The sequence below is a fragment of the Eublepharis macularius genome, chromosome 5 (assembly GCF_028583425.1).
Source record: "Eublepharis macularius isolate TG4126 chromosome 5, MPM_Emac_v1.0, whole genome shotgun sequence".
Classification (NCBI taxonomy): Eukaryota; Metazoa; Chordata; class Lepidosauria; order Squamata; family Eublepharidae; genus Eublepharis; species Eublepharis macularius.
The window spans coordinates 20,601,160-20,622,684 of record NC_072794.1 but is presented as its reverse complement, the minus strand read 5'-3'; the positions used below and the strand labels follow the sequence as shown (position 1 = coordinate 20,622,684).

Here is a 21,525-nt window from a genome sequence, read left to right as displayed (position 1 = left end):
TTCAACTTTAAAAACTTTATTGTTAGTATCCACCATCAAATCGAAAATCCAGTCAATGTAACAAGAAGAGGGAAGTGTGTATGGTTATGCTTTTACAAAACCGAAGGGCATGCTCGGAACGTCCAACCCACAATCTATTTCAGATTAAGAGGAAAGGAAGGATGAGAATTTTCTGTCAACTGAACGCTCAGAACCAGCACGTACTTGAGATCTGGGCTACAACCCAAAATGTAGATCAGTATCGTTTACACCCTCTATCTTGCTAGAAATTCATGAAGAAGGGGTTTGCCTCCCTCCAAAAGGCAGCCTAAAACTTAGCTTCACATATGTGACAACTCTGGCTTAAAGTGCAGAGGAGATCTCACCAATGGGGTGAGATTCCCTGCTTGATATGGCCCAGTGTGGATTTTCCCCTTCCAATTTTTTTTTTTTTGCACTGTACTGCTACAAATGTCCAAAAGGTAAGCCACAGCAAAAGGTTCAAACCAGAATACTAAAGAAAGTAACAATCAAATCGCACCAGTGATAAGCCAAGAGGAGAAACTGACAAGGGTCCACATGAAAGAGATGCTAAGCTGATGGACACATGCCCCAGGTCAATCAGTGTGCAAAGAGAAAAGGTTGTGCCCACAGGCACGCTTTATGCCACACATGACCATCTTGACACACCAGAACTTTACAGGTTGGTTTATGCCACCGGCACTCAGAAGTGGTTACTTTGGGGTCGTGATCCTGAGATAAATCCTAATTTAGCAAACAAAATTCCCCCAATTTACTGTCTTGAATTATTCATGGGTACTATGATGGCTAGTGCTAGAATGGCCCATTTTATCTTGATTTTTAGTCCTTCTGCTACAGTCAGCTGTCACTGTTCTTACCTGGCAGGCACCCCTCCCATTTTCCCGTAAACTAAGAAGCAGCACGATTCTCTACAGACCGATGTTCACCTCTAAGGTGTCACCATCTCAAGCCTTGGAGGGTTGCGATTGGTGGGCTTTCCCCAGCCAAGCTGCAGTGCTGCCACAGACTGTGCAGATCTGGCCCCAACCGTCTTGTCCAACGAGAATTTGCCTCCTCCCTGAGCTCAAGAAGTCAATCACCCACCAGGAAGAACAATCCTGGTAAGTGGATCACAAATCCTCTACGTGGTGAACCATCATCTTGCTAAGGGCTGATGGGCTCTTAATAGAAGTTTAAAAGTACTGTTTCCCTGTAGGTTGGGTTGCGGGATACCTAATAGTGTAAATACTGACTCCTTGAAGGCCAAGATAGCATTTTTGGAGTTGGCATGCTGGGCTGGGTCCCACAGATTCGTTCCACTTGTGATAGGACTTTGCTCCAATGCAAAGAACCTTCCCTTGATGCTCTTTTGCATCGAAGGAAGACTCCTTGTGCTGGAGAAAGACACCATCATGAGCAGAACAGATCTTGGCGTCCAACCGGATTCGTGTCCTCCACTGTCACTGTCCCCTCTTCCTGGCTTGCTGCTCTGCTAAGGCTGTTTTGTATTTGTTGCCCGCCCCTTTCTATTGCTAGCCTTTTACGGGGATGGGCAAACGAATGAGAGTACACATAAGGCCCCCCCCCCAATGCAGCTAAGAGCCAGAACTTAGGTGGAAATGACACCTGAATCCTGAGCATGTGGGAGAGGGAAGGAGAATCATCCCGGGACAGATGGAAGGACAGACGGACAGACAGAGTGCCAAGGGCACAGAAGCAGAATTAAGAACTCCTGCCGCTCACCCGAGTATTTAAATCTTTAACCAGATTTCTGGTGCCATTAAGAAAGTAGGCATTTGATATGTTTAAACCGCTAGAATGGGACTGGGATACCGCACAATTTTACTTTCTTCTTTTTTGGTATAATAAGGTTGATATGTCCAATCATTCTATGCTGTACTACAAGTTGGGAAATTTAGATGGCAAAGAAAAGCCACAGGCTGACCAAGCTCTGGGGGATACAGCGTGCAACGTATGACCTGCAAAAAAGACTGTTTGAACAAATAAATAAATAAAAGACATTTGAGGACATTTGGCCAGGCTGGGAGGTTGCCAGTGGTCATCTATCCTGGCCCTGAAGGCCATTCACCATTCAGGGCAAGGACAGCAGAGCTAAGATGGTGATGGCAGCGTTGAAAGTAGTGGGAGGGGGGTAGCATTGTTGCAAAGAACAAAGGATATCTCTTTCCCAACACTCCAGCAGGTCTGAAGCCAAGAAGAGGACACCAGGATGTTCTAAAACTTACAATGCCATCCAGAGCACAGTTAACATCCTTCTAAGCCCGTTGATTTCAATGGATTCAGAAAGGTGTAACACAGTTTTAACAATCCACTGTTTTGCAGTTCTGAGAACCGGGTTCATGATCAACCCAGGCTAGGATCCATTTGCAATAGAAGCCAAAAATCCCAGGGATGAAAATTAGGGCGTCTAGCTGTTTTACAAGGCAGATTAAAAGATTCTCCCTCCCCAAGTGTGCGGCCAGAGAAAGGAGAATTATTCAAGTCTGAGAAGATAGCTCATTTTGTAAGAAATGGGGGAGCTTCTATGAAAACAATCATTGGTAAGGTTTCATTATTGCTTTTTAAAAAAATCTCTTTTTCCTTTCCCATACCAAGAAAAACAACATACAGACATCATTTCTAGCTTTCCACCAGCTTGGGATTTGGAGGGATGAAGAAAGGCGGGGGGCGGAGGGGGAATCCAGAAGACCGTTTGTGCTACTTGACCGTAATCGCTCCCCTGAGACTAGGCATCTCCCGTGTCAAGGTATGTTTCCTGTTGTTTCTACAAACGACCACCCCTAAACCATCAGTCTCGGGCCAAACCAGGGACACGTGAGCAGCTACCTCTGAGCACACAAAAAGTGAGATGGGAGAGGTTTACTCGGGGGGGGGGGCCGGGAGAGGCGAAGTGGCCCATTCAGCACGCTGAAGGGAGCATGTTGGGTTCCACATTTAGCCCCTTGCTGGCCAAGAAGGCGTCTGGCTTTGGATCCCTGCCCAGGAACTTCCGCAGCATGTCCCAGGCGTCCACCGAGCCCCCTGGGCGAAGGATGCAGGTCCGGTAGTCCATGCCCACCTGCAGCGAACGAGAAGGAGGCTTGGTTCAGACACCGTATGCCCAAACCCCGGTTTGCCAGAGGGGCAGGGCAAGTGGTAGCTTAGAACCACTTTGGGTTCCCGTACCTTACAGTTCATGATCCCCTCTTGCTTGAAGCGTGTGTAGAACATGTCCATGGAGTATACCTCGCTCCAGAGGTAACCGTAATACTGGGCGTCATAGCCTCCTGCCAGGTGCCCAAAGGTGGCTGGCATGTTCGTACCTTGCAGAGGGCAATATGAACAGAGGTTAATTCAAGCGGGAAAGGGAACGTGAACAATGCGAAGCCATTTGGCCGAGGGCGATACGAGCAGAGGTTACTTGGGATAGAGCAGGCAACGCAAGCAGAGGTTACTTTGAGCAGAGCGGATGATATGAGCAGAGCTCACTTGGAGCACAGAAGGCAATACAAGCAGAGGTTATGTGAGCAGAGAGGGCAAGATGAGCAAAAGTTACTTAAGCAAAGTGGGCAGTATGACCAGAGGTTAATTAGAGCAGAGAGGGCAACAGAAGCAGAAGGGACTTCAAGCACAGACTTCAGAACCCTTATGGGCTCCAAGGTAGCTGGGTCCAACCATCTTTCCTTGGGACACCCCGAGAAGAGGATGCCCTTCAGGGCCAAGTCCTTCTGTCTGGATGTGAAGGGGACTAATGCAGAGAGGATGTAGTCCTCTCTGCATCCCACTAGCCGGGGATGGGGCAGAGCAGTGACTGGTGACAAGAAATTAGACCTGAGGTTGCCTTCTCCCAAGCCAGGCCTCTAGTTTTGCGTCATCTGCTCTGATGGGCGTAGACTCTCTGAGATCTCGGGCACAGAATGGTCTTTCGCAGCCGTTTCTCTGGAGATCAGGGATCGAGCCTAGGGCAATGTGCACACAAAGCCTCTACTTGGCCAGTGTGCTATGGCTGAAAGAAGCCCAAAATTACAAGAATAATTCGTAAAACCGAACTAACAAAACCTTCAATAATACACCAAGAAAGATCGTATTTGTAATTTAATCATATACTATTATTACCCAATTAACTCTTTTGAACAAACTATACACAACTGAGACACACAAAAGTCACCACAGCCACTTCAAAACTACATACAATATATACTCAGAGGCTACTATTATTGGGTAATAATAGTATATGATTAAATTACAAATGCGTTCTTTATTGGTGTATTATTGAAGGTTTTGTTAGTTAGGTTTCACGAATTATTCTTGTAATTTTGGGTTTCATTCCTTCGTGATACTCTCTTGTGTTGTTACAATGGCTGAAAGAAGGACACAACTGTGGAGTTTTTTTGCTTATGAACACACGAAACTGCACAGACCCTTGGTGCAGCTCACTCGGCACAGCCTCTGTAGTCTGACCAGCACGAGATCTCCCGAGTTGCAACCAGAAAAAGGCTTTTCCCCAACACCGGATCCCTTTAACATGGAACGATGTGCATTCACAACATATAACTCTGTCACTGAGCTACATCCCTCTGTTTCGCCATACGGGCTCCATCCACCCCAGTTCTGGTCATCAGGTCTTCATACTTCATCGACCAGGGAGCTTAGATGGCCATTGACAAGAAACAGGGCCTTTTCAGCATTGGTCCCCTAAGACACAGCACTCCCTGTCCCTCGAGATCCATTTGACACACATTGCTTGCCCCCTTTCAGAGGTGAAATCCTGCTTATTCCCTTGTGCCTTTCTGGTAGCTCTCACAACAGGCATATTTTTTAAAAATCGGGTTTTTTTACTTAGATTTTGCAACTGCCAATTGCACTTTTAAACAAATTGCCATTTAAACTGATGCTAGTGAGTCTAGTTGTTATCATTGAGTCTAGTTGTTATCATTGTGCTAGTGAGTCTAGTTGTTATCATTGTGAAGCAACTTCAAGAAAGCGATACACAAAAGCTGCGCTTGAGTTCAGATGAACTGAGTAAGGACCAGAAATACTTCATAATACATGCAGTAACAGCGCCTAGAATTCTATTAGCATATTACTGGAAACGTCGAATAATACCTTTGCAAGAAGAATTAGTAGTGAAGATAATGGAAAGTGCAGAAATGGACAAATTTAACTTCATTATTGAAAGGACAAACAGAAGAGGACTTTGCTGGACCATGGACTCTATTTTATAATTGGGTTAAAAATAAATATAAGGACTTGAATGTATTAAGGATACGAAGGCTTTAATGTAACTTGCTTTCAACTATCAGAGTCGACTGAATTGTAGTATGAAATGACATGTAGATGTGTAGAGTGCTGCTACAAGCAGACTATATAGTGTGATTTTCATTCTTTCCCCTCCTGTCTCCCCCCTTCTTCAAATCTATTTCCCTTCCCTGCTTTCATTTTTGTGAAAAACTAATAAAAATTAATTTTTTAATAAAGCTGTGCTTGAAAAACAACTTACAAAACCACTGCAAATTAATATGCATGTGTGCATGGGAGAGGTGGGACAAGGAGGACTAGAACACTGGTCAGTCACAAACCACCTGTCCTTCCCCCCCTCCAGCAAGTGCTTTGCTAATCACCTGGCGTAGCAGGGACACCTAATATCTCATCGCACAGCTGGGAGTACTCCTTTACAGGGTCAGCGTTCGTTTGTGTATGCAAGGCCTGGTCCACTTTAGCCAGAACGATTTGCCGCAAGTTGAACAGCCCTAGGGAGGGAAGAGGAAAAAGAAACAGGAATTTATTTGTTTTACTATATTTATACCCCCAATTTTTCCCCCAATGGGGACCCAAAGCAGCTGACATTGTTCTCCTCTGTTTTATCACTACACCGGGAGATAGGTTGAGCGCATGGATGGCCCATGGTCACCCACCACACTGATTCTATAAGCGCTCTTTTCTACAAATGCATATGAACAAATGACTCTGGGCCATGCAGGGTCCGTTTCAGGAGGACTCGAATTATGTAGGATTAGACCGTCAGTCGGTCTTGCCCAATACCATCTAACTCAGCTGGCAGCGGTTCTCTAAGGTCTCAGGAGGGGAAGGGCCCTTTTTCTGATATCCAAAACCGTGTAAGTGGGAACCGAGGCTGAGATCTTCTGCTTGCAAAGGCTCTGCTCTGCCGCTGAACGGCGACTTTTCCTCCCCAGCCCTTACTCAAGGGCTCCCCATCTGAGCATCCCCGTGCACCTGTATTGGCTTGGCGAGACTTGATGAGCTTGTGCAGGAGCTCATCGGGAATGGGGCTGCCTGTCTTGTAGTGCTTGGACATGCGCATCAGCGGCTCCTTCTCCCACACCCAGTTCTCCAGCATCTGAGACGGAGCCTCCACGAAGTCCCGCTCCACGTGGGTTCCACTGAACATAGCAAAGTCAGCCTGCGGAAGGAAAGAGAGGCAGGCGAGTTTGCAAGACCCCTCTTGTGGAAGGGCGGGGAGGCAAAGAGAGAAAGCCTGGTCACTTCTTGCAAGGAATCTAGGATCCAGAAGACACTTGTAGTTCTGATGCTCATCAAACTCCCAGGGCAATCCTAAGCCTACGCCCTTCTGGGTCCACTGAAGCCAATGAGTTTAGAAGGGTTAACTCCACTTTATGACTGCACTGTCAATGATCTTTTCTTTCAGAATTTGTCAAACTAACAAGACTGGGGAGGAAGGGGCAGAAAATATTTTGCTGGCCATGACTAATAGTTAGCCAAACACTAAAGATGGAGTCAGGGAGGATCTCTCTCTTCTTAAGACTATTGTGAAAACCGCAGAGTGAAACTTTCCGATCATGCCCTGCAACTTCCGTTCCTCCATCTCCTTCTTCTCCGCTTAATATCCAGCCTTGAGAAGAGTTCTGCCGAGCTCTCAGCCCTGCTGAGCCTGTGATCAAGTTTGCATCAGAGTCTCCAAGGTTTGCTTGGTTGCTAAATGTTCTGCAACATCCAGCTAGAGCTGGAGATGGTAACGCACCTCCCTTCCCCGGGGACCTGCATCAGGCCCTGTCCCTTCTGGATTTGAAAAGGCAGCACGGCAAGACTGTCCTCTTTCGGCAGGCTGGATTCATGATCATGGGACCTGACATGGCCTGTTGAATTGGGTTCTCTTGGAAGCTGGAGTTCAGCTTCTTGCAGCTTCCAGCTCTATCTGCTGTGGCTTTTTGAAATTTGCTTTACATTGTTGGTGAGCTCTCTGCTTGTTTTAAAGTTCTCTTTGTAAGAGGGTGTGTTTAATTTCTTGCCTTAAGAATGGATTGCCAAAATGCGGGACGATTTATATATGTTTTGCACAATAAACAATGAACGAGGAATAATTATATTGTTTGCTTGCCTTCCAGGCAGGCTGCAAAACCACAGTTCTAATGACAAAACGCCTAAATACTCATACTCATTACTGCAGTTTCGTGTTAATTAATTGCCTAGGGAGAGACACTGTTGCCATCATGTGCACAGCTGGGCTACCCCCTGTTTAGACCTCCTCCCCACACTGTGCTTTAGTTTGTTGTAGAGCCAGAGGAGTTAGCCGTGTTAGTCTGTCGTAGCAAAATCAAAAAGAGTCCAGTAGCACCTTTAAGACTAACCAACTTTACGGTAGCATAAGCTTTCGAGAATCACAGTTCTCTTCGTCAGATACTGTAGCTTATGCTACAGTAAAGTTGGTTAGTCTTAAAGGTGCTACTGGACTCTTTAGTTTGTTGAGGGCTGGAAGCGTGGTTATCAGGTAACTTGCGTTTTGGGGAATATACTGGGAAGCGTGGGGGTTGTTATTGCATGAATTTTTTTTTTAACGTTATAAACCGCTCCGCGTTCACATTTAGCAGAGAAAAGCTGGCTCAAAATGCCAAAATAAACATAAATACATTTACACCGTAACACTTTCCATCCTTTTATTTAGCCATTCAGAACATTTTTTTAAGCAAATGAGAGCGGCGAGATCAAAATTTTCGGGCACTGTATTTATTTTCTGAACAGAATTGTGCCGAGAAGCGTTGAGCGCCACTAACACCCCCCCTATGCCGTACAGCAGCTAGGATTCGGCTGAATGCAGCTCCGCACCAAGGGAGCGCCCTCCCTATTTCCCCCACCCCCAGCTGTGCAGCCGATAAGCAGCTGGCTTGGATGAACTCCCTTCATCAATTAATGTCTCAAGGTGCTTTTCTTTTCGAACATTTTAATATCATCCTCTTCTGTTTACACAAATGACATAATCAAGTGGAAGATGACAGCGAGAAAGTAAATAAATAATAATTATAAGTGGAGGATGACAGCGAGAAAGTAAATAAATAATAATTATTGAAAAACTCCAGAATGCCAACCAAATAACAGCAATCCTAACAGCAGCAGTAAAACTTTCACAAACAGCAGTCGCAAGACAAAAAGTGTGCTGTTGAGTCAAAGCACCAGTATCTAGTAACGGAAGTTTCAAAAATAAAGCCACACATTTCTGACAGCCAACCAAGGGGTGAAGGGCTTCAGACCTGGGCTTCAGACCTGGAGCAGGAAAGGCTGCACTTGGAGGGGCCAAGGCTGAAAAAGCCCTGGCCTGTGTGCTACCTAACATCATCTCAGTTAATGTGGGTGGCACAGAACAGGGCATCAATAGCCAACCTTGCCTTTTCAAGGGTCCATGGGGTAGATGGACACTGACAAGGAAAATCAGTAAATAAAAACACTGTAAAAGGCAACATCACAGAAGTAGCAGCAATTCAGAAGGAAATTAAAGGAAAAATACCAGCCAGCCGGACGTCATTCTGCAAATCCCAGCTGGCTGTATGGGATTCTCTCTCTTGGCTCTTACCTGCGAACACAGCTGGTGCATGACATGTCCGAACTCATGGAAATACGTCTCCACCTCGTCGTGCTGCAGCAGCGAAGGGGCATCTGGCGTTGGTTTGGTGAAGTTGGCCACCATGGCTGCCACAGATATCTGCCGGCTTGAATCAGCCAGCAGGCAACCGGGCTGCAGCCCAAAGCAGGCTGCGTGGCCGTACTTCCCCTCACTGGCCCGGAAAGGGGAGGAAGAGGGAGACAGAAAAACATTAATGACTGAGAATCATCAGCTTCCATGCCCCAGGTCTGCCCATGCCCACTCTGAAAACCACCCAGCTCAGAAGGGTGGGAGGTTTTCGAATATGGTATTTAAACAATATCTGGTTATTGCATTCTAGACAATCTTTGTCACGGGTACCTTAACCTTCCTTTAGTATAATTTGTATTCTTATCCCATCTCCTATCCAGAACTTTTGAGACAGCTCCTGTCAGTTATAAGAGTCCTCTAAACTCAGCAAAAACCCATGTGAGAATTAAAATAGAAACGAACTGTGTGAAAAATTCAGCAATGAGAACCAATTCTATAAAAAAAGATCCCCAGAGCAGCAAAGAGGAGAAGATGGCAACGGCCAAAGCAACACAAATGATAATCATCAATTTCCCAAAACCTGGACTTATTTTTGTCCCACTCTTCCCCCAAACTGCACAATGATCTTCCGCCCTGCCACAGTAACGCAGGGAGGGGTGGGGGGCTCAAAGAGTGATTGGCCAAAGTCATCCAGGATTTAAACCAGAGTCTCTCCAGCTGGAATCAGAGGCTCTAACTGCTACACCCTGCTGTCTACAGGGTAAGGGAGTTCCAGAAGTGAGGAGCGACAATCAGAAAGGTGCTGGCCTCTTCCATTAGAGGCATCCCACCTGCTCTCACACGGTAAGGAATGCCTCTTCTAAGAAACCAGCCGTAGAAGATGCATTCCTCCGTCTGTTGTACATAAGAGGAAATGCGCCTACTAGATATGAGCTGCTTTTTAGAGACTCACAATCCCTACCTCCTCTGCATAGGCATTCCTAGCCCTGGTTTGCCGCCAGTCTCACCGTGGGTAAAGATCCAGGTAGAACTTGCCGATGGTCTCTCCAGAAGCGACGTCATTGACAGTGTAGAGTCGGACGTCTTCGTGCCACACGGGGGCGTTCTCCTCCAGGTGAAAGGTGAGACCCAACAGTTCCTGGTAGATCTCCAGCAGACCGGCCGTCACCACCTGCATGGGGAAGTACTCCTTCAGCAGGTTCTGGTCCACGCTGTACTGGGTCTCCTCCACTTGGTTCATGTAGTACCGCATATCCCAGGCATTGATGCGGCCATCAAACGGGAGGCTCCGTTTCTCACACTCCTTCTGCTTCAGGTCCAGGATGGTGGCGCGCTCCTTCTCCCCCAGAGGCTTCAGCTTGACGGACAGCTCATCTGTGGAAGACACAGACCCGTGAAGAACGAGCGGCATCGATAACAAAGAGCAACCGAATCAGAATTTCCCTCCCTCCCCACCCGGCTCACTCCTGGCCCTGTTTAGAGCTGGACTAATAGCATGCCCCCAATTAACTGGGCAGAATATCTTCTGAATTATTTTTAACACAGGAATGTATACAAATGCACGATGGCAAACATCATCTTGGCAGTCCTTCTTATGTGTGAGACAGAAGGGGAATGCATCTTTCATGGCTTCCTTGTTAGAAGAAGTACTCTGTATTATGCAGGAGAACAGGGATGCCTCTTCCCTCAGTGCTGAGCACTTTCTTAAAAGAGGCACTGCCCAGAGAATACATAGCCTCCCCTAAGCCTTTCAATTTGGTACAATCTGCCAGGTTGCTCTTTATTTTGCGGAGCTGAGCTATGGTGGCTAGGAGACTCACCACCTGCAGCTGCCATAGCTCAGCTCCTGTCCAAGCCCAAAAATGATGTGCAGAACAATTCCAGCTGCCTCTCCTGACTCTAAAGGTAGCTGAGACTGTGATGCTCTCTGCAGCTGGGAGATAAGTACTGTGGAGCTGACAGCAGGCAGACAGTGAAAGATAAGGATGGCAGAAGCGGCTGAGCTGCTATACCTAGAAAATTCATGACTGTCTTGTAGTTCTTAGCCATATTCATCTCCAGCACAAAGTCAGCGTGCGTCTTGAACCCCAGGAGAGCAGATTTCTGAGCCCGCAAATCCACCAGTTCCTTCAGGATCAGGCAATTCTCCTGTGATGTCAAGAACATGTAAAGAGTTCAGCTAACAACGGCCCAAAACTCAGAAATTAGGCAGGTGGGGAAGAGAATGCACGGAGACAGGTGGCAGGGCCCCATCTGTGGAACTTTCTGCCCAGAAATATCCAATTCACTCCAACTTTGTTATCTTTCAGGTACTGAGACAAAACTTGAAGAATATTTTCTCAAGCTTCTTAAAAACAAAACCTTCCGTTTCCGTGTTTTTGCAGCAGGCTGTTTCTAAATCAGTTCCTTAGGATAGTTAGTTTGACACTGATTTGACCACCACAAACCCCCTTGAAAGCTCACAAGGAGAAAAGTGAGATGGGACCAAGCCCCCACTTACCTCTTTGCATCTGGAATTGAACATCTCCTCCATCTTTCTCCTGGTCTCTGGCACGTGGCATTTCTTCATCAGGGGGAAATAATGAGGGTACTTCAAGGTCACCTTCAGTCTCCCATCTTCAGTCTTCTCCAGGGAGTTTAAGAAGTCTTCAGGGAGCCCTCCTGGAGGGGAAAACAGAGGCAGAGAATTACCCATTAGCAGGAGTGCTTATACAGTGCATGTATTTTAAAAAAACATATCGTACTGCTCAGTTTCAGGCTTAGGCCTGCTTTAAATGCGACACTGGTAAAGCAAAAGCACTCACCTGTGGAGGACGTCACACTCACACAACATCTCAGTTATACGGACCACAACTTGGCAAAGCAGCTACCCACGCAGCTGCTTTACACAGGTGTCAGCCAAGGTTAAATAAGATGCTGGTTGAGTGCAAAGAAAGCACTCGCCTAGGGTGCACTTAACAATAAATCAGCCTGAGTGTAGTGGTTACAAACACTCAGCTAAGAATCAGGTAGTCCTGGTCTGCATCTTGCCTCTGCCATAAACTCACTAGGCAGCCACACCCAAGCCACACTCTTGCACTCAGGCCCTCTATCTGCAATAGGGGGGTGATGTGAACCTTCCTGCCAGTTGAGATCTTCAACAGAGGCCCTACCCTGGCATCAAAATATGTGGCAGATTATCACAAGGGCTAGGGCTTTCCTGTGGTGCCACCTCACCCTGTGGAACTCCTGTCCACTGCAGCGGCTCTCTTGCCTCCACTCTGGGGGCAAATAAATACTCTCCTTTGATCACAGGCTTTCACTGATTCTGTTTAACTTGAGAAAGTGCTTTAAATACCCTCCCCCTTCCATTAATGGAAACTGTTTTCCCTGGGAGCAGCGGTAGCTTGGATCTAGTGCAACGCAAGCAGAGCATGCTTGAAGCATATTATGGTGACTGGGAGTACCAGTAGTACCTATATCGTAAAGCTTCGGACTGTGGTGCCTTTCACCAGGCCCTGCTCAAACATTTTGGTGTCCTCTCCACCCCCACCCCCCAGCTACGAGCAAAAACATTTCTGTGCAAAGTTACACTCCAGTAACTAAGGGCGCAAGAGAGGACACCTTGAGTAGGCTGTTTGGAAGATGTGATATCTTCCATCTCATCCCTCCTTCCTGGCTTTACCTAGTTCTTCCTTTGTGAACGCCAAGAAAGTAGTGTCTTCATTGAGGTTTTTGTTGAAGTCGATGCAAAGCACACTCAGCTTCTTCTTAATGGCCTTGATTTTCTTTTTTTAAAAGAGAGAGAGAGGGGAAAATAAATTGAGCTGAAGGAAGCAAAATCATTCCAGGCCCTCAGCTGAGTCAGCTCTCTCCTCTCACCCAGGCCTCAGTCCGATCACAAAGCCACCACACACATACCCCCCACTGGCTTCATTGTGTAGTTCTTTGACCTGCTGACACTATATTGTGTTGCCCTATATTCTCTAATATGAACCTGGAACAGTCCTCTTAGGATATACAGAGAAGTCTAGAAGGACATTTAAACATCTTCTCTTGTCCTTCCGATTTAATTTCCTCTCACCTCAAGTTTGGCACAAATTGTTATTGTTACAGAAATTAAGAAACCGTTCTGTAAACTGTTCTTTCGACTTGAGACTGCTTACCTATCCTATTTTGTATTTAACTGTTTTATTGTTATTATATTCTGCTCGACTCACATGGGGCTCAGGTTCCCCAGCTAGAGCTCTTACACCAACTCGGCTGTAGGGTTTTCTCACCTCCTGAGTCTCCTCCGGAAGATGAAGCCCGCTTCTCCTGCCCAACTTGATCAGCCGCTCCAGGTACCTCTTTGCTTCCTGCCTCAGGGAGGTGCTTTCCACCTTTTCCTGTAAAGAAAAAAAAGCCCACATAGCTGTCCATTCAAAGCCAAAACAGAACCTAGCCTCTCTCTCATGCTCCTTTTAATAGGCAGATTCTAATCTGAACTGCCCTTCAGCTAACAGACCTATGAAGTAGGTTGAACTGAAAGAGGGTAAGTGGCCTAAGGTCTATCAATGAACTTCATGAGGATTTGAGTCTGACTTTCCATAGCAACCAGCCTCCTGAGTGTGGGCTTTCCCTAGCAACCAGTGTCCTGAACATGGGCCTTCCATAGCAACCAGCCTCCCGAGAGTGGGCCTTCCATAGCAACCGGCCACACTTCCCTATCTGCCACTTTGGAACTCACAGACTCACTTATCCCCACTGGGCACTCAAGCTCCCTAGATCATCCTCTCCCCTCCTGACTGACCTGGAGCCAGAGGATCCTCTGATAGACATCTTGTCTCATGCTCATCTCCACGTCAAATTCTGACAGCTTCTTATCAGCCTCAGTGCTTGCAGTGCGGATGTCTTTGCATGGAGAGACATGCTGAGGGAAGTCCAATATGTTCCTCTGAACTGGAAGAAGAAAAGATGGATGGTTCTAATAATGTACCCTAATCATGCACCAATCCTTCGCCCTGAGAATTACATCACAATGATATTTAGTGATTTGTGGTGGTGGACATCATTGCCACATTGATAATCTGTCCAATGCTTATATTCTGTCTAGGCTGTTGTTTTACACTCCCCGCATTATGCAGATTTTTATGATATGGTTAAGAGGAGGATTGGGGGAGGCATGCTCACCGGCTTTTTTACTGCAATTTTATGATTTATAACTTATTCTGACCCCATAGACACACCTTGAAGGTGAATGAAGCAAGAAAAAAATGATCATAATAAAGTAAAATAAAGCCTCCCTGATCTTAATGTTCAACATTCCTCCACTAAGACATGTGGGATACATTTTGTATTTCTCAATATAATTTAAGGCTGCAACCCAAGTGTGCTTATCTGAGGAAAGTCAGGATTTTAAAGTTTGCTCTTACTCAGTTGGTCTTTATAATGGGGCTGTAAGACTTTGACACACAAAAGAACTCACATTTAGCACACACTATGATCTTTTGCCCTAGTTATTGGGGAACCCTCTGAGACAGAGCAAAGTACAGGAGATAATCGAGATGTTTATTAGGATAAGCGTTCAGTTCAGTATTCGCATAATCAACGTATCTATCCTGTTTATCCTAACACAGTCTCACTTTCTTAATGCTTTTCACAGATTAATCTTTTCTTTTTCAAGAATTGCTCTTACCAATGAATCCTAGAGAATTCTAAATTTGGCTGGCCAGATCAAAGGTAGAACTATATTAACTTTTTGCAGGAGAAACCAAATTTAGCCTATCAGTGACCTGACAAGAGCTTCACACTGGATTGAAAGGATTATTTCCCCCTAAAAGCAGACCCCTTTTATACCCCCCTTCTTGAAGCCCCCTCTAAGGACTTTCAACTGTAGATCAGTCAGCTGGCCAATGACCTAAGCTGATATCGTATTTACTTTTATAACGTACCGCTTACAACTGAAAAACACCTTTAAAATTTATTTCACACCCTGCACATAGCCTGAAACATTATGTGGGACATACAGAATTCGTTATTACTTGCATAAACATTTCATGGAGGAGGCGCCGCTTAGCACTAGAGCAAAGCAAAATTTACCCAATTCTATCAAAAATATAATTTAAAAAATAAAATTTTCCGATACACATTCTGCTTAGATTACTTAAGTTATGGTTTGGTTTATTCCCGTGAACTATTCTACCCTCAGGTTTATGCCTTTTTATTTCTATCCCCACAATTTGGATCTTGGGAACCCTACTTGACTGGAAAAGCAACAGATAAATGTTTTAAATAAACGAAATAAATAGTTACCCATGGTGCTAGAGCTCTTTAAAAAATGAAATCCAGCAGTGCCCTAAAGACTAGCAACATTTATTTCAGTATGAGCTTTCATGAGTTACAGCCCACTTTATCAGATAGATATGAGATGGGAAATCACACTGTGGGATCTTATGGGGTAGGTTGGGGGAATTGTACCCTCTTGAATGCCTTGTCAGGTCTCGACTCAAACAAGTCTTCACAGCAGATTTACACCTGAGGAAACTTGCACAGGGCTAGACTGAAAAGTTTTGGTTTGATTACCAACACTGAGTTCTGTGTAAATTTAAATTCCCTCATAAATTTCTATGGGGGAGAGTCACAGAAAAATAGCACTAGGTTTCCCCCCCTGTGGCTGCAACATTTCTGGAAATGTTTCTTTATGGGTCATGATCATGGGACACTGGAAAGGAGGCTGGCCCAGACAAGCCAGCTACTTATGACCAGCATTCAAAGAATCATTCTCAAAAAGCCGTAAGCCAGTGCACATTCTGCAGCAAGAGGCAAAGATAAGACACTGTGCATTCGGCACCAGCTGCAACCTCCCAACCTACTTCAAAGAAGTGCTCTTCTTTCATCTCTAATCTGGTACCTTAACCCAAGGCATGTCAAGGTTCGCTTAGTCCGGTTTTTCTCCCTGTACCTGTATATTCCACCTCCACATTAGCCAAGGCCTTCAGGGTGTTTTCATATGAGACTTCACTCTGCTGAAGGGCGCCCACAGCATCGTACACTTGCTTGGTCTTCTCGATGAGTTCTGTCGTCATGCTTTCGATTTGCTCTGCTGTCAGGTCCCATCGGAGGCGGTTGGCTACAGAACGGTGAGGCTGGCCGTCCATTACACTACCTGAACAACAGAAAAACAATAGGGCTATGCAGCAGAACTGCAGAAGCACCACAGACGGAGAGAGACACAAACATTTATTCCCCAGGCAAATGTAATCGTTTCGGGCAGGAGTATATAGAAATTCCCCACATGAGGAAGAGCCGAAGCTTGATGGCCAAGACAGGTTTATTTAAATATTTATACCCCGCTTTGCTCCCCAATGGGTACAAAAGGAGGCTTACAATGGTATTCTTCCCTGTTCCGTTTTATCTTCAGAGCAATAACCCTTTGAGGTAGATTATGTTGAAAGAGATAACTGGACAAAGTAAGCTGCCATGGCAAAGTGGGGGTTCAAACCTGCCTCTCCCCAATTCTAGTCTAAACCAGGTGTTCCTAACATGGCACCTATGAGCAGCATGGCACCCATAGGCACCTTTCCTGGTGCCCACCAAGTGTTTCTAGAAAGTGGGTGGGGCCAGAAAGGGCTGAGATCTGATTGGCTGTGTAAATTAAAATACCATTGTTTCAGCAGCGGCTGCCACCACACTCTTGGTTTTATTCTCTTTCTCCCTTCTCTTTCCCACTACGTATTTTAAAATTACCCTTGCACTTGGGCTTACTGTGTGTGTATGTGCGGCTCTGCCTCCAGTGGTGGCCATTTTGTAGTGGTGTCCACCACTCTGTGTCAGAATTTCACAGGTGCCCCCAAGCTCAAAACAGGAATGGGACAGGACTTTATTGGCCTGAGACCTTGGAGAACATATGCCAGAGGACAGCATACTGGACTAGGTGGACCAATGGTCGGATCCAGCAGCTTCCTATATTCAGGAGGGGAAAAAATCAACAGTTCAATTGGTACAGTACACAGCTCATTGGTACAGTACATGCTTTGCATATGGAAGGGCTAACGTTCAATCCTATTACAAGCAGGTGACAGGGAGGACCTCTGGCAGAAACCCTGGAGAACTACTGCTAGTCCGTGCTGGGATTGATAGACCAAGAGGTCTCACCTGGTATTTCAACTCTTTAAATGCAATTTTAAATTTAAACAAAAATTACTTATCATTTTAGACCACCAGTCTTTAAATCCGTGTAATGTAATCCGCCCTGAGCCTGCTAATGTGGGGAGGGCGGAATAGAAATCGAAACAAATAAATAAATAAACTAAACAAAACAAGTTCTGCCAGCAGCCCTTCTTTTGATGTTGCACAGGGGCAAAAATTCCATATAACATCTAATCAAATGCAACTCTCGCTTATTTCTAGAAAACTATCTTACACAAGCAACACTGCCTATACCTACTGCTTCATATTAAGACTGGCTGCCCCACGAATACCAAGGACACCCAGTATAGTCTAGCAGCTAGAACACTGGAATAGAATCTGGAAGCTCAGGTTCGAAACTCCACCCTGCCATGGAAGATTGTTGGGAGACTGTGGGCCAGTCATCCACTCTCAGCCTAACAGGGTTGTTGTGAGGATAAAATAGAGAAGAATGACTTTCTGACTTTGGGTCTTCCTTAGGGAGAAAATCAAGGTATAAATAAGTATCTTTATCAATATGGGTATCGAGATACCAGAGAGCGACATAAAGAGAGAAGCCTAGGAAGTTAAATGCCAGATTCGGGGTCCCCTTGTAAGAAAGACCCCAAGGAGATTTGGGGTACCTGAATCCACAACTTGTAAGTGAAATGAGGAATGATAGTTTCTCCACTGCTTGCTCCCCCAACCTGCTGCCACTTAATTTCTTTCTCACAGTGCCACCCTCCTTGCCTTCAGGGGAATCTGGAACGCTGGTACCCCAAAATTAGAAAAAAGGGGGAAGGCAGTACCCTTACTTGCATGGGGCAGCTGCTCTCGATGTGAAACTACAGAGGCTAGCCAGTTCTGATTTTGGCTAGAAACAAGTGGGAATCGAGACTGATTAATTCAAATAACAGCCTGAGAATAGGGTGGCGTTGTGGCACAAACTGCTGCCAGGAGCCGCTGAAGCTTCCCAAGGGGTTGCTGGCGTCACAGGGGGAAACCAGCCCAGTTCAATCCCACTCCACCTCCCTCCCCAGCCCCATTCCTCTTCTCGCCCTCCAACATCCCTGAGGTCCTCACTCTGATCTTCTCCTTCCACACCTGCCTCTTTCATGCTCCTCTTCTTGGGCTACCAACTGGCTCAACCCCTCCACCCCCAACCCACATTTAGCTGAGATCTGGTCTGCAGAAATGCTATTAAAGAGGCAACAACTGGTGGGGGAGGGGGAACAGGAATTTGCGGTGCAAAAGCTGGCTGCTCACTCTATCCCACTAGTCATGTGGCTTCCCCTTTACTTTCTGGAAACGGCCTTTAAAAGCAGCCCTACAGGCAGAAATTCAACAGGTGACTTCCCCCCAAACATGAAAGAGAGGAAACCTAAGCCTACTGAATTTTTGCCTGTTCTAGGTAGGCAGGAACAAGGTCAGGAGAGGGGGGAAAAATAATTTGGCAGATGCATCCATGACTCTAACCTTTCAACAGAGACCCCCCCCTCCTTTCCCCCTCCCCCAATCAGCCTCCCCTTCCAGGGGTGTCCCGCTCCCTTTCCCACCCCTAAAGATCACCTGTGGGGGGAGCCATTCTCTTCTCTCCTTTTGCTGCTGTTGCTGCTATCGCTGCTGCTGGCTACTCACATGGAGCTTGAAGGAGGAGGAGCAGCGGAGGATTGTGGGATAAAGGGGAGGACCCAAAAGGAAGCAGCCCTGCCCTTCAGTGGGCGTGCTGGGAAGAGGCTTGCCCTGTCCGGGGAAGGGCTAGGACGAAAGCTTGGCATGCAGAAGATGCCAGATTCAGAGTCTGAGACGTGTCACAAATGCAGATCTAAGGTAGCATGATGCCCCTGGCACATGAGCAAGAGCTGCCTCACCCTGGCACAGGTTCTGCCTCGTTCAAATTCAGATTTTTTTTTAAAAGGCTGGCAGGAAAGACCTTACAGCTGCTGCCAGTCTGAAGGCGCAATGCCTTGCCAGATGCAACACTGGTGTGACTGCAGAACTTCAGGTGCTCATGAGCACTGCATGGTACACAGTTCAACTTCTGGCGGTCTCTCTAGTTAAAGGTATCCAGTACTGGGGGAAATCGTTCCTCTGTCTGAGACCCTGGACAGCTGCCATGAATGAGAAAAGGCAATGCTAGGCTGGAGGGACTGATGGCCTGCCTCTGTATAAGGCTGCTTCATGTGACCCTGAGCAAAAACTAGCAGCAATGCACTTCTTCTTTTAGCCACAGCTCACTAGCTGAGCACATGCTTTGCCAGCAGAAAGTGCCAGATTCACCCTGACCCAGGTACGACAACAGGAAAACATCTTTCTTGGCCATTTATGTTTTGCCCATCCACCCCACTAGACGGAGGGAAATATAAAAACATCATCATATAGAATAAAGCACTCTAAAGAGAGCAAACCAAAAATGGAAACCATCCTGCCGTTTCAAAGGCTCTTTGAAACAAAACTGGAAGGCCATCAAGTAAGGCATAGCTTCCTGAGGCAGGGAATTCCAGTTGTATTGTCGAAGGCTTTCACGGCCGGAGAACGATGGTTGTTGTGGTTGTCTCTCAGACTGAGACTGAGAGCGCTCTGTCTTTTGGTGCTACACCTCTGAAGATGCCAGCCACAGCTGTTGGCGAAACGTCAGGAACTACAATGCCAAGACCACAGCAATACAGCCCGGAAAACCCACAACAACCATAATTCCATAGTTGTCTTTTAGAGAGAAGGTCCAATCCAGCACACCCTTACTTTAGATGTTATGTGTTAGCAAAGGGGACAGTCAAGTATCTTGTGTGAAGCCAAAACAAGCAGCCCCCTAGACTTCTGTCATTTCACAGAATGCGCAACAGAGAAATATTCAAAAGGGCATTTTGATAAAGGGATTAGAACTGTAGCATGACAAAAGAGCTCAGAGGCTGCAATTTTAAGGGTAAGGATCATAGTCTATTGAAATTTTTATTGTATACATCACCTTGCTTTTATTGCATTATAATATATCATGCCTTAGACAGGTTTTGTTTGTTTGCATCGTTTTCCATTTCTGTAACCCTATTGCATTGTTTATTGGATGTTTTATGTTGTTTGATTTAAATGTTTTTTTTTTTGAAAATTTTTTTATTGGGTTAGGATCAAATGTTTACACATTACAGTCAATATTCCCATTTCCCAATTTCTAACCCCCTCCCTTTCCTCCCCCTTTTTGTTGACTTCCAACAGTTTTCCAACCCTTTGTCCCTTTTCCCTTACTCCTTTTAATCTCCTCTATCTAACAAATATATATTCTCCCTTTATTCTAAGCATGATTTAAATGTTTTTATGTTTCGTAATCCACCTTGAGTCTTGGCAAGAAAGGGAGCTATACATGACATAATTTTTTTTAAAAAAACAGCACACAGGAAAGAGTTGAACCCCATACAAACACACTCCACACTCTGATCTCAATGGTTCTTTAGTTTAAAAAAAGACACTTTCTACCACTTGTAGCTTTCAAGTACCTGAGCAGAAAGGTTCACTGCCTTTGTACATAGTGATTTCTTTCAGTGGTTAAGTGGTTCAGCTGTGAATTAGCACTCTGCTGGTTCGAATCCTACTACTGACATGAGCTCAGTAGGTGGCCTTGGGTGAGCCACTCCTCTCAGCCCCAGCTCCCCAGCTGTATTGTGGGGATAACAACAACACTAACTTGTTCACCACTCTGGGTGAGGCACTAATCTGTTTAGAAGAGTGGTATACAAGTGCAGTTGTTAATTTAAAGCCATCTAAGACAGTAGTTATCGCCAAGTCTTGTGGCAATGAGTTCCATAAATTACATGTTGTGTACAGAAGGGCTTTCTTTGGTCTTGTCCTACATATATTGCCAATCAACTGCAATGGCTAAACCTCAAATTCTAGTATTCCTGGAGAGGGAGAAAAAGTTTTCCACCTCACAGATAGTTTTATAAACCTATATCACCCCACCCCGAGTTATCTTTTTTTTAGTTGAAAAGCATAGCAGTTAGACTTGGATTGGGAAGACTCCAGTTAAAGTCCCCACAAAGCTCCAGGTTGGGAAATTCCTGGAGATTTCGGGGTGGTGCAGGTGGAGGGAGGGATTTCATTTCGAATGTATGGTATACCATAGGATTTGCTCTCTGAAGCCGCCATTTTCTCCAGGTGAACTGATCTCTGTAGTCTGGAGATCAGTTGTGATTCCGGGAGATCTCCAGGCCCCATCTGGAGGTGGCAAACCTATCGCTCCATCTACAGCTAGATTTCCCTGCAGGGATGCTGTGAGGTTACAAATCGAGGAGGGGAGGTCCATGGGTGTCGCCCTGGGAAGGGCCTTGGGATAAATACGCACTCTGCTCATGCTCAGGGGTTCCCTACTGTCGCTTCAGGCGCTCGTGTCAGAGATAGTCAAGCTCCCACCTCTTGCTCTCGCCCCGCAAATGGAGGGATAACCCCCTCTACATTAGAGAACCGGAAGTCTTTCTCCAGCCCTCTGAAGCTTCTGTTCCCTCTGGAACCATCACCGAGTGGCT

At 45.9% G+C, this 21,525-nt stretch overlaps 1 protein-coding gene across 3 annotated transcripts; it reads right to left on the bottom strand.

Annotated features, from left to right (window-relative positions):
- On the bottom strand, positions 1 to 21,463 carry THOP1 (thimet oligopeptidase 1). Of its 3 annotated transcripts, none has more exons than XM_054980921.1 (13): positions 21,413 to 21,463; positions 15,807 to 16,010; positions 13,656 to 13,804; positions 13,144 to 13,251; positions 12,549 to 12,651; positions 11,385 to 11,545; positions 10,897 to 11,032; positions 9,892 to 10,258; positions 8,825 to 9,026; positions 6,235 to 6,421; positions 5,622 to 5,750; positions 3,187 to 3,323; positions 1 to 3,079 (listed from the first exon to the last, which is right to left on the bottom strand). In XM_054980921.1, exons 2-13 carry the CDS (start codon positions 16,000 to 16,002, stop codon positions 2,921 to 2,923), a joined length of 2,034 nt encoding a protein of 677 aa, XP_054836896.1. In that variant the 5' UTR covers positions 16,003 to 16,010; positions 21,413 to 21,463; the 3' UTR covers positions 1 to 2,920. The 3 variants fall into 3 exon arrangements, with proteins under 3 accessions (XP_054836896.1, XP_054836895.1, XP_054836894.1); XM_054980920.1 differs by lacking the exon at positions 21,413 to 21,463 and adding an exon at positions 21,345 to 21,412; XM_054980919.1 differs by lacking the exon at positions 21,413 to 21,463 and adding an exon at positions 18,581 to 18,668.
- Positions 21,464 to 21,525: the final 62 nt, after the last annotated feature.

Coding starts and splice junctions, on each gene's coding strand:
- THOP1 (XM_054980919.1), bottom strand. Junction 13,252..13,655: donor AGAGGATCCTCTGGCTCCAG/GTCAGTCAGGAG, acceptor TTTTCTTTACAG/GAAAAGGTGGAAAGCACCTC. Junction 3,324..5,621: donor AGGTGTCCCTGCTACGCCAG/GTGATTAGCAAA, acceptor GCCCTCTGCAAG/GTACGAACATGCCAGCCACC.